Below are 15,279 nucleotides of genomic sequence, written 5' to 3'. Positions count from 1 at the left end.
GGCCGTACAACTTCAAAGGGCTTTCTCAGGTTTAAGGGCTGGTTTTAGGGTACATTTTAAGGTTAGACACTTAGTTGTGGTGGTTATGTCTTCCTCACAGCAGTGTCTCTGTCACTCATTGTAGAAGTTCAATTCATGTCTATATTTACAGTTATATTTATATTACAGTTAAAATCTATCAGAAAATACCTGAAGTATTTTTGAGGAGTTACACACTGGAGCTTTAGGGAAACTATTTCAAATATTGTTTTGCTAGCACCCATCATTTGTTGACAGTTATAAGAGTACTAGGTTCTATTTCACAAGAAAACATCTACATACATTAATTAAAGCACTGTATTGGCTTTTTACTAGCACCAAGCTTTGCTGGAAGTCAGAGTGTCATTATAACAGCTGAAGTAGTCTCCACTCCGCATATGCCTCTCATGTTACCATGGTGCTTGAGCAAAGCAGATTTCTCAGCAAGATTGTCCAATTTCCTCCACATCTCTGAAGCATTATTCTCTCTCTCAAATGCCCACGGTCAAGATGTGCAGTCGATAGAGATTCCTAATTTATTTGTCAAAAAAAAAACAAAAAAAACGAATGGTCACCTTGCCCGTGTAAAAGGAGCACTCGTCTGCATGGATTATTATCCAAAAAAAATGTAGTGACGTGAATTAGTATTGCAAATAAAGCTATTCAGATGTTGTCCTTGGATGTGGTTCGCACACGCACGCACGCACGCACGCACACGGGCAGTTACTGTAGCCAAGGAGATGAGTTATTGGGGGAAACAAGTGGCACAGGAAATGTCAGAAATAGTGAGAACTCCTCTGCGGACGATTCTTCGTGACAGTGTCTGTGGGGTGACAGTTAAATCTGATGATGTGGTTATCAAGGGAGACTGTGATTTGCAGTCAAACTCTGTCAGGCCTTCCTCATGTTTCCAATAAAGAATGTGTTTGCCTGCAATGACACAGCGGCCAGAATGAGATGTCAAGACTTTTTATATGCAGCGTGTAAGATTCAATTATGCTTTTCTTTTGCCATTCTCTGTCGCAGGCTGCAAACACAGTTGTCAACAGCTGTCAGATGGTATTTTAATTTTACTTAAACACTGGGATAGTGGGTAGATGACTTTTGTCTACCTGTCAAACTTACTTAAAATCATGCATGAGCACATGTTTTTCAGTGTTTTCACGGTTTTTATGGTTTTCATTACAACTATTACATTTGAATACTGTATATATAAACATGACAAAAAACATTATTTGTATACATACGAAAAGCTGTAGCTCATACTTAGCTACAGCTACAGGCAGGAGAAGTAGGTGCTCTGTGAAATTATGAAGGCTTCTGTGAGTCTATGCTCTGCAGGCACAAACTCAATTTTGATAGATGTCTATAGCTAGGCAGTAGAAAACAGCCAGTGCATGAAGAGGAATTACTGTAATAATGTGGTTCATTTCATGATTAGATTATTCATGATAAAATGGAAATAAAATGTCCTTTTAATAAATGTATTTTTCACTTTCCCCTTAAAGCCTGTGGTATTCATTTCTACTCTTAGTCATGAGATCATTAGGAAGGAGTGAGAATGTTATAGGCCACTTCCCCAAGACATGGAAATGGGAGTATGTCAGCACAAGTTATTACTGAAGAGCTGGCATTTTGGCATTTGTGTTATAGGCACTCTCCATCTCCACCTCCGTCCATCCCTCCGTCACTCGTTTCATGTCCCACTGCTTCAGGGGTTAATGAAATGCCCCCGTTGAGGAGCTGGAATGAGGGATTGTTAAGTCCATGTGAGCCTCCAACCTCCCCACACGCCTTTTCTCAACCTGTGCCTTGATGCATGAGCGTCAGTGGCACATCATCAAATGCCCAATGTATTCCAGTGGAGAGCTACTGATGAGCTACAGCTTTGCAATCCTTCCTCCAGATCATATTTTCTTACTGTTCAGTTCAAACATGTATTTAGCTTAACGTGGTCCACACCTTATCCAAATAACAGACTATAGATCATTGTGTTGTTCAGCTTTTACACTTCTTGAACCCATTTCACTGGGCTAACAGATGCTTCACTGAGGGTCACTCCTGTCATTACAGGAATGTATTGAGAGCTACTCGCGAGAGAGCCAGATGGCTTAAAGGAAAATATCATTTCAAGAAGCATCTGTTGACCCTAGCGTTGACCGATTGATCACACAATTAGCAAATTAAAAAGGGGGCAATTTATTGTTTATTTTTCATTGTTCTGTGAGCTTTGAAAGGAGTATTTATCTTTAATTTCCCAGCCTTATATTTGAATATACTGTATAATAGCTAATGTTTTTGATACTCTCCTGTAATGCTCCATCACCTTTAAGAAAATCTATTAGAGTAAGAATATAACTGAAGCTCGACATTTAAATAGAAGCTGCATTATGAGTCACAAATAGATATTTGCCACAAATCCTTCAGCTCTGGTTTTCACTCTCAAACGGTAACAAACTCTTAACCAGAATGTTTGAAAAGGTCTATGGTTTCCACACTGTGGTCAGCGAGGCATCACTTGACAGCTGACGGATGAGCCGCTGACCTTTTACTCCCGGCCTTGTGGGCAATTCTCCGCTTCGTGAAACTGTGGTGGTCTACATCTACTGACACTTGAATGCTCAAATGAATTATGACCCACGTGGTCATAATTCATAGAATAATAAAAAGCAGCAGAGACAGTGAGCCTTACAGATGAGGTTATGCGCGCAGGATGCAGATAGAGTTATAGCGAGAGGGAGATGGATGCCCCACAATCGAACACTCTCCCCTGATCCCTCTCTGATTTCCTCGCACCTTCTATCTCATCCTCTGCTGCTCCCCTTTGTGTTCTTTGATCTTGTTTACAATGAGGTTGTTTGTGAGAGGTTTATCTGTAGCTTAGACACAGCCTGCATACAGTGTCCTGTACAGTGGCTGAGGTTCCCCACAAGCTAGAAAAGTAAGCACGGCAGCTTTCAAGCGGAGGAAATATAAAATATGAAACTGCATAGGTGTAATGGGAGCAGACAGCGCTCCAATCCTTAAACTGAGGGCTGCTGCTATTGAGACGGAATCAAACGAGCTGTTTGATCAGCGGCAAAGCTTTAAAGATGAACGACACGGTGTCCCCCTGTAGCAGAAATACTCCATGTACAGTAGTTTTCACTTTTATTTCCTCTGTGTGTTTGTGTGCATGTGAGTTTGCATTCATCTTTCACATTTCATCGAGTTGTAGTGCTAGAGATTCTTCAAAGAAAACCTGTAATTGCCCCCAAGCATTTCTTGGTTTTCTCTATTTGTTACTCTGCTTATTGAACAACAAACAATACTGAGATCTTGCTTTGTCTTAAATGATGCTTTCATTTTTCATTTCTTGTACAAACGATGAAGCACTCTTGCGTTGCAATCTTTAAACAACCCTTAGTGTGTCTATGTGTGTGCTGGTGCAGACTGTCGATCGCGCGCGTGAAGAATGCTGCGTCTTCACTCTTGTGTCTGCACTCCACTCGTGTGTCTGCATGTGTTTTTGTGTGTGCACGCATGCATGGAGATGATTAGGAAGACCATTTGCAGGAAGCGGCTTTAGCTTAGCGAGAACGATGGGACTACTTCTTCTAATGGGATCAGTGTCTCAGTGCTTTCTGTCTGTGTAAGTCATGATGGGGCTAATGTTTTAAACATGCTCTGCAGATGTAGCGTGACCCTCTTAAATAAATGACTGCATCAGAGGGGACTCTTCTTATATTGGCTTTGCTGTGGGGTGAAATGCTCTGCGCTCTATGAGACTCACACTGGTGGATAGACAAGAAAGCACAAAAAAAAACATGTACACACCTTTATACCTACTATACATTGATATAGATGTAATTGACAGAAAGGTGGAATATCATCCAGCCACCATTATGTATTGTATTCCCACACATACAGTAATCTATGTGCATGTAAATCATAAAATGTATTTGTGTGGCAGAAGGAGCACATCGCCCCCAGCTTGATATCCCATTATTTTCTGCCCAACACCGGAGGCTTTTCACTGCCCCACCAGCAGCATCTCACTGCTCTGTTAGTTAACGAGGCTAACCAGCAGCAGGAGAATTGGTGCCCTGCATGTAACCTGCAGTGCAGCTCTGCAGTGCCATAGCTCTTCACAATAAGATGTTTTCCTCTTAATCCTGCTGAAAAAAGGTGGACTGAGAACTTCCAAACTCTCCTGCCTAAGTTTAGCTTTACTTGTGGTGGACAGCAAATGATCTGTATTCTCGTTTCCACCTATAATCCACCTATAATCTTTACTGCCGTACACCTTACAATCACTTCTTGAACTTCTTATTTTTTCCTCAAACATCATTTCTTTTAGTAAGTGCAGATGTCTTAAAATATGTAGTGTGAAGTGCAGCAACCAGCACAGTCTGACAGGGTCAACCAAAGAGCAGCCGTTCGCATGCAACCATCTAAAATGTCTTTTCGCTTACACAATACTGTGAACTTTAAGTCTTCTGAGAGTCACTAGATTAAGAAGAGGAAAACAAGTCATTTTCACGCTGCTGACAAAAGTGCAACAGCAATTCATACACCAGCGGCACCCTCCTTGAATGAGACACTTATTCAAGCAGCTCTCTTTTGTCAACAACTGCCCCAGCATTTTTTTCTGTATGTGGAGCACTTAGTAAATACATGAAATATCTCCGCTCCTATCTGTCCATAATAAGGAATGTGTGTTTTGTACATTTCTTTTTAAAGTGTTCCCCTGTGTGTGAGTTCTGTGATGCAGTTGGCTAATGTTAACTTGCCTCTGTGAAGGTGGTCCAGTCATCATCGATCATTCATATTGACATTAATCTGATATCCTGTGCGTGTATTTATGTGCATGCCTTGATTTCTGCTTTCCACAATACAGTGTGTAAGTTTGTTTAAGTGAGCGTGAGTTTAGACTTTAGGTGCCCCACTGCAGGTTGTAAGACCACGAGATGTGGCTGACCTCCCTTTGCCAATCTGAATCCTGTTCCTTGTGCTCGGTGGAGTGTGACACAGTTTGAGTGCATGGTTGGTGACAGATACAGCTTTGTGACAAACTATTAGGCAGGAAGAGGAAGTCGGTGTAATACCCCAGGCCGCAGCTTCACCTGAATGCTAAGTGACTATTGCAACTTCCCGCACTGACACACTGCAGCTGCTAACGTGCCTGAATAAACACACACTCACAAGCACACCCTCGTCGACACTCGGTGTTGCATAGAGGCTGGACTCCACATGATGAATATATGTTGCAAACAGTGTTGAATTCCTTAATTAAAACAAACTTTTTTGTAAATGAATAAAAAAATATGTGAATTCAACAAATGATTTAGCAGTTTGACCTGTTGCACCACTGTTTATTAGAAACACCGAGCAAAATATTGTGTCTGTTAGTCACGTTATCCAACATGCTATGTTTTGGAAGACAGAGATTTATGGGCTAAATTAATCTAAAACCTACTGAGAATACAAGGCAGCTATCAAAATGATGTACTGAATTAAACAGCCTCTCTCTGGAGATGATACTGATACCACAAATAGCATGAATAAATGCTGGTAACTTTTGTCAGTTGGCTATAGTGTTGCTTTTAGGAGAGATAAGTACTTTTCAGGATTAATCTCAGTAATTAACCTAACGTATCCATTTAGTTATTAGCTATAACGCTATAACATCTCCTCTGAAACCAAACCTGAACAAACAAGTGAGTGAATCCAGCCCCGCAGTGAACAAGGATCTGCAGTGATGTTTTACTGGAGGTTAGCAGCAGCGACTGTACTATAAACACAGTGTGTAAATGCAAACTGGATTTATTGAGTAGATTCAGTCTGTGCTACTGCAGAGCGCGGTAACATGGAGACACCTGTGACCATGGTAACTGTAGATGGTGACATACAGTTTTAAAAAAGAATAAAGAGTAAGATAAATGCCTCTGCAATGGTGACTAAAACTGTCAACCATGACATCACTAAAACTGCTCAATCATTTTATCAAAAGTTCAAATTTACCCCTGAATGTGTAACATAAAACTACCTAACTGCTTCAAACACACCATCTCTCCCAATACAACCCCAGCCTTCACTTGTTTGGCTCTACATCTCCCATGTTTGTGGTAACTGGGACCGCAGGCATGCCTCCAACAGCTCCCACAATGCACCAGCACAAATTACATTTCACTCACATGGCAGGGCCTCCTCCTTCATTCTTTGTTCTGCCTTTTTCATGGTTTTTACTCCTCTCTGTCACTCTCTCTGCTTCTCCAGCCTTGAGATCAGCTCCTTACCTCCTCTTCAAAACAGTCCTCTGCCTGCAGCTCCCTCCTGGTTCAGCCCCGTGCTGTATGTTCAGTTAATTGCATCGAGACAGTATCAAATTTGACTGACGTTCAAGCGGAGTAGTAACTGAAATATGTACCTCTCAGTCATATTGTCCGTCCTCAGAAGCCTTTTATCTTCGGCAGGCTGCCAAAGCGTCCGTCACAACTGAGAGTGGCTTTATATGCTTTGATTGATGTGGTTAGGGGCATTCAGAATACATGGGTGGACAGTGATTCCCATACGTATGCACTGTGTATCTAAATAGTTGGTGGTTAGGACCAGGATCTTGTTACTTTAAACGTCTGGTCATCACAATCTGACAGAAAACCTGTGACCATTTTTTAATTCTCTTACAAAATAACAAGGCATATTTCTTCATGAATGATTTTCTCCACGCTCTCGCCTAAAATGTACCTGCTTACTTAAGCAGAAGAGAAAGATTCTACAATAGGTAATCATGGGGGAATTTATTGGCTCAGAAAAGTTCAGCATGATAATAATGGCCACCACTAAGCCGCACAATTTCATTTGGGGGGCGTGAGGGACGTGTCGAGGACATTTATCAGCGTGACACAGGACACAATGCTCTTTGTTTGATTGGTTAAAAAAGAGGGAGCTCATTTGCTTTCACTGCAAAATCCTTAACAGGGCTTTTCTTGTTGTGTTAATTAAGCCAGAGCAACCATTTTGTATGCTTCTTGCATACTGGGTCGCAAAGAAGAGAAACAGATCATTGTTATTCCTCTCTTGCACCTCAGAGACTTTGTAGTTAGTTTTTTTCTTATATGGTTTGCACCAAAGATGAGCTGCTTGGATGTATATTTGCTCAAATGAGTTTGGTTTAGTTTTCCTTAGACACTTCCCTCCTCTGAATACAAATTCTTCTTCCGAGTTTTTCTCTGTGTGAATTGGACTGTTGCCAGCACCCACTGTGTTTTTACAACAGGCAACAGACTCCTCATACCACAGTCTTTTTTTTTTTTTTATCTGCTGATTCTGATGGATTAAAGAAGGTTGCGGGGCATTTAAGTCAAATGCAAATTCACATATTGCTCTAGGCTCTAGGTACCGTCTCATGAACCATATTATAAAAACTTTGTTTTTGTCCTGGTCTGTTTTCATGTTTTCAGCTCAGCTAATCTTCTCACATTAATGATAAAACATTTCCTCCTGTGATGTTATGCATACATGGTTAAGTTAAATCACCTGATTCCCCTACATGTACATTTCCCACCTTTCACAATTAAGCTGATAAGGTGAGGCCTGTACCAACACTGTCTTTCTTCACTTCTGTGCCTGGCTGTCGTCGTACTGCTCAAACCACCGTGTTCCCCGCTCTAATGGAAGTCATTTTAGATCCTCAGGGAATGTAGCCTGTCACCTTGCTCCTCACAGTGTCTGCTGCAGACAGCCGACCTCTCATTAATCACACAAATCAGCCCTCAGACGAGGTGTGAACTCCAAAGCACTGACATGATTTGTTCCAGTTCAGTGCACTGAGAGGGGGATTTTTGTTGTGTGGCAAAATATTTTGACACAACACAGTGCTGTCTCTGACTTCCTGGAGGGAAAAGCATCAGTCTACTCCCTGATCTGGTTTGGGAGGTCTTCTTTTAGGCTACTTAGTTTCCGATGCAGATTTGAGCACAATGTCGTCCACTGTTGCAACTATGGGGTGGCTTGTAGTGTAATGTGATTAACACCTGATTGATTTTAATCAATTTGATGAGGTTATGACATGTGTGTGTTTGTGTATTGCCATTGCTAAGGAAGCCAAGCTGCGTGAGCTACTGGATGTCAGCACGCTGGCGGGGAAGATGGAGAATAGGATGCTGACAGTGGTGAGCGGCACTGACATGGTCAACATCACCTACCTGAACTTCATGGCCTTCCAGGAGGAGATAGCAAAGGTAAAACCTGTGCATAAGCACAACCAAAAAATCTAGGAAATGCAATATATCATCGTTGTAAAAGCCTTGTTAACTGTGATCATTATCATCATCATCATGTTCTCAACTGAAATCAGTGATCTGTGCATGATGGGATAGATAAAACAGAAAAATTTAATCTTAAAATGACATAAACATTATCAAAGTGATCATTTTGTGAATTAATATGCAAGACTAAAGAAGTTCTAAGGCATAGCCTCTTGTTGATTCATAATACCAAACAATCACAAATGGAAATGATCAGCATTTGAACCAATGTTTTATTTGCTCCCAACATATGGCAGCAGCCCTCAGTAATTATTTACATCACATTGCACTGGGGCTGAGCACTGACTCTGTGTGTGTTTTGGTTTTTTTTCACTGCAGGAATGGGCAGAAGAGTTATTCAACTTGGCATCTAACCTCTTGGTCCAGAACATGTCCAGAGAGGCCTGCCTGGAGAAAGCGTATGTTATCTGCACAATGGTTTCGCTCAAACCCAAAGCAGAACGACATCAACACCGTAGACTTAAAGGAATACTCTAATGATTTGCATTTAGCTTTGTATTACTAGAATAGGGGTAGTATTTTTGAAGAATTGTGCCTCCCAACCTCAGTTTCGAGAAATAGCTTCATTCTTTTTTACGTTCCGCGCCCACCAGTGACAAATGCAAATCGGTGAAGTGTTCCTTTAAATATTTATTTATTTAACAATGTCATCACATCGAGCATTTGTTTTCCTAATATCGTGCCGCGCTACTGCACACAATTGCTTGTGTGTACTTTGGTCTCCATGGGGACAACTGATCATGACAAGGTCAGTGTTTATGCCAAAAAGGTCCACAAGATATAACAAGTACAAGTTCACACAAACATCACATTTATCATAAAATAAACAAAGATTATTATGTAGTACAGCACATATTTACAAAGTAAGTTATGAAACATTGTTATCCCTGCAACACACACAACTACATCTAAGTAAATAGGGGCTGCACACACTGACTAGAGATGGGAAGTTGCTTTTCACAGCTCCACTGGGCAGCCTGCGGGTTTGGCTTTATAAAGGTCACGTCACCTCACATTGATGGAGAGATTAAGGGGAGAAAAACAAGCAGGATGGTAGGAAGGTGGAGGATAAATGAAACAGCTGGAAATAGTTAATGAACTTGGCTCGGTGTGTTTCAGGTGGCTTATGTGCTTCCTAGTTCAGGAGTGCAAATATGTACTGTATGTGTGAGAATGTGTACATTCACATCATGCTGGAGCTTGCTGCAGCTGCATTTCTTGGTCCCAAGTCCAACCTATTACTGTATGTAAATCAGCTCTCGCTCTCATGAACAGCTCTTTGTCCAGCAACAGCTTCTGTAATTGGAGCAAACACACTTTCCTGTGGCCCACAGCTGATTTGTATGTGCAGTGAGTGACTGAGTGATGCCTCTGCACATTTACATTTGCTTCGGTATTATTTTTAAAGATATTGCTCTGTTTGGTTTATAGTCACAGCTGTCTGATGTTTATCAGTTGACAGAAGCCAATAAATCACACCCCCAAGGAGGCTAATTGACTTATGAGACAATAAAAGTGGCCATCGACCATATAGTACACACAGAGTTGAATAAAATTGAATAGAGCAGGTTTCACAGTCACACTGCTTGCTCACAGCAGCACTTGCTCTGCACTGCTTGCGTACAAATAAAGCAATTCTTTGTTATACCACTGCTGCAACATGAGGAGGCCTCATCTCTGAGGTGAAGTTGATGTCCCCCCCCCGCATGTGGTTTATTCTCATCGCTCACTCTTAAGGCCATTTTTTGGATGGTTCGCAGCAACAGAAAACAAAACAGACACTCCTTGGATTATACTGCCTTGAACATCAGTGTTATTGTTTAGAATTGCACTACATACTGTATACTTACTGTACTACATAACTGAGAAGTTACCTTTGCCTTCTTGTTTTGTATTTTAGCCCTTGCCACTTGTGTAACTTGCACTGAAATGGAACCTGACCAGGGATAACTAGAGAGGGAGAGAGAGAGTAGAGGCAGCAGAATCAGTGAGACAAACTTGAAAGGAGACTGATGCGAGACATTTGTTTTCCCCCACTCGTCTCAATGAATAATACAAGCACCTGTAAGGCAAAGGAGGTCATTTAAAAAAAAAACACCTTACTTTCTCCTCCTTTTTTCCTTTTCTTCCTATTGTACTCTCCTTTTATCTGTGGCTCAATCCCATTTCACCCTTTGCCCTTACTGGTCCACACATCCCTGGATGTGGAAGACATAATAATTCCCATAGTCCACGATAGTGATATAACAACAGCTGACAGCGGCTTTTTTGAAATGACAGCATGTTGAATGTGAAAACATGTTGTGTCCGCTTACGTGATGACAAGTGACATTCTTGAAGGGGTGTCCCATTTCATAGGGGAAGCTTTTAACCACTACCAAAAGTTCCAAAAGAAGGCAATGGTACTGGTAAACATTAGAAATAAAACAAGGGCCTTTCTGTCCCTTTGTCCTCTTTGGTCAGACGTCTCTTGCATGCACCTTTAGTGATGTCAGCAGTTACATTTCTCTCTCTCTGTGTAGAAAAGCTGCCACAGTCAAGTCCCAGTCTGGCCCTGTTAACCATTACAGTCACTGGTGACTTTGCTATGGCCTATGAAGTGGACGCTGTAATGGATATTAATTATTAGCCAGTGGCCACTTAAAACCCAGCCTGTAATGATGGCTCCTGTTGCAGCTGAGCTATTTATAGCCCAGCCTGCGCTGTCTGTTTTGTTGCTGCTGCTGCGGCTGCATGGCTCAGTGCTGCTAATGCAAGATTTCTGAGGGATTAGCCACAATGCTAACATGTCATGTGAACACAGCCAATTATTTATGGTATGCACAGAGACATCAACACATGCAGTTGCTCTGAGAGAGATGCATTGATACACGGGTGTGTATTTCACCACGTTGTTGATTTTACGTGATAGATGATCACTGGGCATCACTCACACATGTAACTCGTGCAAAGTTGAGCAAGTGCTTTCTAGCTGATGTTGTGTGAGTGTGACGTTGCTCTGTCTAATGCAGATACACTCGACTGAAGCTGCAGCTCAATCCTGAGGGGCGAATACCCATCAAGAAGTAAGTCTCGGATTCATCCTTCTCTCCCCTGCCTCCTCTCTGCTGTTTCTGATCCATGCAGAATGTCATTCACCTTCTGTCGTCACTCTTCCACGCTCCAGTGTACACTGCATATATGCATGTATTTATTAGAATATATTATCTCTCAAATTTGTTATCACAACTCTCATCTTTCTTCCGCTCTGTGTGTGTGTGTGTGTCATGTTGTGGGAACCCATGTTTGTACCGTCACATTTTCTGTTTTCATTTTCATCCCAATTTGAAACAGTGCAAGCAAATCGCACAGGCTGCGATTCATTTGTTCTATGTTCTGTTAATATCTTGAAGTTCTCATGTTATGTTAAAGAATACTATATTTTGACGGCGCCTCATGTAATAATGCTCCATCTTTTAATGCAGTAAATATTGCCATTCCCTCCTTCTGAAGTCACAGAGACACGGCTGTGTGTGTTTGTGTGTGTGTATGTGTGTGTACTCAACATAAACTACAAAGTGCTGATTGTTTGACAGCTGACGTTTACATCTTTCCCCCGCATGTACCAGAGGAATGTTGTTTTTCCCCACAGTTTTCCCACAAGCACACCGGTACTAGCCTCAGCTCCATGTGTGTGAGAACTTCCTTTTGTGTGTTCCAGTGTTGTGAGTTTCAGCTTGTGTTTGTCATCAGCTCGTTGGAAATACAACTCTTTCCAGCGTCGACATTAGTCAAGTTGAGCTTTCAGGCAGGCAACAGTGAACTTCAGAGATAACCTCCCTCAGAGCCGCAGAGGAAAGCAGCGGGTGTCAGCACAGAGAGGCAGGGAAACACTCCATGCCGTTTAGGGAATTAACCTCCTCACTGGGAGGACATGTCAGCTAGACTAATGTCAGCTTGACTCTGCTTCCCCACTGAGCTTACAGTATGTGCTCATGGATACCTTTGCATGTAATTAAAAGCGGCTATGACCAGCGGAAACAGATCTAAACAGCTGCTAGTGGTAGCTGCAAGGACGCCAAAGTTCACTGCAGTAAATCAAATTTATTCTCTATATACAGTGGAATAAAACAGAAAACAGCCCCCCAACCACACAGAAGCACTGTCTCTCTGAACGCTCAAAATGACAGATGAGGCAGGACAGCATATTCTTCAGCATCCAGTGAAAACCATGTGTCTCCAAAAAGAAAAATGACTCATTCAGATGTGCAGAGGATGATATGAAAAATGTTAATGTCAAGACACAGAAAACTGCGCTGTTTTTTTTCTCCTCACCTCATGAAAATATGTCACTGCAGAGTCACTTTCACAGAACAGTGCTCATACGATAGCTGTGTCACATGAGTAATGAAGACGGCAATATCTGCGCATCTTTGGATTATTTACACGAGAGTGAACACTACTTTTACGACAGGCAAGATAAGATTGTGGAATTACAAGTAGGACTGACACAGTGCTGGTACTGTGGTGTTTTAATCACAGTGTGGATGATAATTGGAAATGATAAAACTGTGAATGCATCATGGTACATGGTCATCCCTCTAAATAGATTTAGGATTTTGTTGTGTACAGTATCATTTTATGTACAGTAATGTATGAGCCCTCTGGTACTTAGATGTGTGTGAGTCTACCATTGTTGGAGCCTTTGTTTTTATTTTTAATTTCTTCCCTTCACTTGTTCGATGTTACAACATGAGACTCTTATTAAATACCAATTACAGGTCGTGATAAATCCAACAATTTGACATCAAGGGAATGATAACTCCTCAATTTTTGTGGTATTTTCTGTGATTACACTCTTTTTTTGTGTCCCTACAGTATCTTCAGGATGTTCTCAGCAGACAGGAAGCGAGTGGAGACTGCCCTGGAAAACTGTAACCTCCCTTCTGGCAGAGTAAGACACCAAAAAATACTGAAACTCCCTCTTTTCACAGTGTTGTTGTCTCCGTTGTATCCCCTCTGTCTCTGAACCTGCTTTCACTTGCTTCCCCCCTTTCTTTCCCTCTTGTCTCCAAGCTCTTTCATCTCCATCCATTCATCGTCACCGCACCATTCGGCTCATTCTCTCCTCACCTGAAACCGCGCTTGATTGGTGCTTTACTCGTGTGTTTGGAGTCTTATTTTCTGGATGTCTGCATGACTTCCCAGTCAGAGCTGATTTGGCTTTGGTGGTAATGAAACAAATGGACCCAGTGGGAGCAATAGAGATGACAAAAGCTGTTTTATCTTCACCTCACTCAGACATCACCAGAGAGAAGCTGCCCTCTCATGCATTAAAGGTGTAAACAGTCCCTCAACACAACAAACTCTCTGTATTCCAGCAGTACTGAGCAATGTGCATGCTTGTTTGTGGGGAAATGCTGTTCACTGTCGCTCTGAACACATAACGGACACATGTCCACGTACTGTACGTGGATTAAATGTTTTCAATGATTGAGTCGATGACAGATTGAACACGTACAGAGAACAATTAGCACTGGATTTAAAAACAGGTTGGTGTATGACGTCCTGGTGGGATTTTGCTGTAGGACTGTTAATCCCTTAAACACACGCGCTCAGTGGCAAAAGTGCAACATCTTAGGAATGAGTCACTGAGTGTCTGCGGTGCTTGACCTGCATCATCCTCCCTTGGTGCATCCTTCCTGATCCTTCCTCTCTCAATGTGCTTTGTTCTGCCTTCTTGATTGTCGCTGTGCCACAATGCTATCGCCTGTTGCTGTGCTGTACACTGTGCCTTTAAAATGTATACCTGTGTAATTTCCTCCAGAAGGAGACTGGAGGTCAGGTTAATAATTGAAACATTTCATGGCGTGAAATGTGTAACCTTGTCGTACCTACAATGGTAACGGATGAATAAAACGCAACACAACATGCTTTAGCAAGAAATAAACCAAAAGGTCTTGAAAGATTACTTAATATTTTAACAAAAAATAATTTGTACTTGTTGAATTTTAGTCCTATATGTTACCCCTTCTTATATCCAGAATGAGATCTAAAGATAGAAGCTGTTCTCACACTATTAAGTACTTTGGGACAAAATACATGTGTGTGTAAAACTGACTTATCCTGAGATACTGTATTCTTCATTTAAAGTTTGATTTGCCTGTTGCAGTTTAAAGGTTTTTTTTTTTTAAAACTCACAAAAAAAAAAGATCAGTATGCATACCACGGCAAATACTATACAGCAGTGATTCCCAAAGACTGGTTTGGGACCCACAGATGGGTCGTGGGAGATTTTTGTTTGTCCCCAAGGAAATGTGCAGAATTTCCCAGACCTTTTAGTTAAGATTTATGTGCATGTTGTAAATAACATGCATAAAATGAAGTTGTAATTAATGTACAAATGTATTTGTGCCACGATTTATGTTAAGTTTTGGTCACGATAATTTAGTATCTTTAAGAAGCGGGTCCCCAAAAAAAATGTTTTAGAAAACACTGCTGTAGAGTATACTCTATATACTGTAAGTAGTTAATCCACAGTGCTGTTAGCACTACTTGGCCACTAGCTCCCCAAAGTGATTCTATTTCTGTTGCTACTACAGATTATCTGACCATGTTGCTGTTCTCCTCTGTAGAATGACTCCATCCCCCAGGAAGACTTCACTCCAGAGGTGTACAACATGTTTCTGAGCAACATCTGCCCGCGACCCGAGCTGGACCACATTTTCTCGGATGTGTAAGAACTGAGTTTCTTATATTTTGTCCTTTAGGATCTTATCCAGATTTTATAATCTTTGCAGTTTACACAAAACAGGGAAAATCCCATTGTAGAAACAGAGTCATTTGAAAATCTTCAGATAATATGAGAGTGATTATTTACAGTTTTGCTCGAGCCATCTGTTTCTCTTTTGCAATCAGCAGCTAGATAAACACTGCCAGCCCTGATCAAGCATTATAACTTTGCAGGTTTAAG

At 41.4% G+C, this 15,279-nt stretch overlaps 1 protein-coding gene across 3 annotated transcripts in view; it reads left to right on the top strand.

Annotated features, from left to right (window-relative positions):
- Positions 1–8,102: 8,102 nt before the first annotated feature.
- The window catches only part of LOC122784068 (1-phosphatidylinositol 4,5-bisphosphate phosphodiesterase beta-1-like), a 44,300-nt gene continuing 37,123 nt past the window's right edge, over positions 8,103–15,279 (top strand). For all 3 annotated transcript variants that reach the window (XM_044049145.1, XM_044049146.1, XM_044049147.1), the window contains exons 1-5: positions 8,103–8,240; positions 8,646–8,725; positions 11,339–11,392; positions 13,185–13,260; positions 14,942–15,042. In XM_044049145.1, the coding sequence (XP_043905080.1) occupies positions 8,148–8,240; positions 8,646–8,725; positions 11,339–11,392; positions 13,185–13,260; positions 14,942–15,042 (404 nt within the window). In that variant the 5' untranslated portion in view covers positions 8,103–8,147. The remainder of the gene's footprint in view (positions 8,241–8,645; positions 8,726–11,338; positions 11,393–13,184; positions 13,261–14,941; positions 15,043–15,279) is intronic.

The sequence above is a fragment of the Solea senegalensis genome, linkage group LG17, assembly GCF_019176455.1.
Source record: "Solea senegalensis isolate Sse05_10M linkage group LG17, IFAPA_SoseM_1, whole genome shotgun sequence".
Lineage (NCBI taxonomy): Eukaryota > Metazoa > Chordata > Actinopteri > Pleuronectiformes > Soleidae > Solea > Solea senegalensis.
This window is presented reverse-complemented; position numbering and strand designations above follow the sequence as displayed.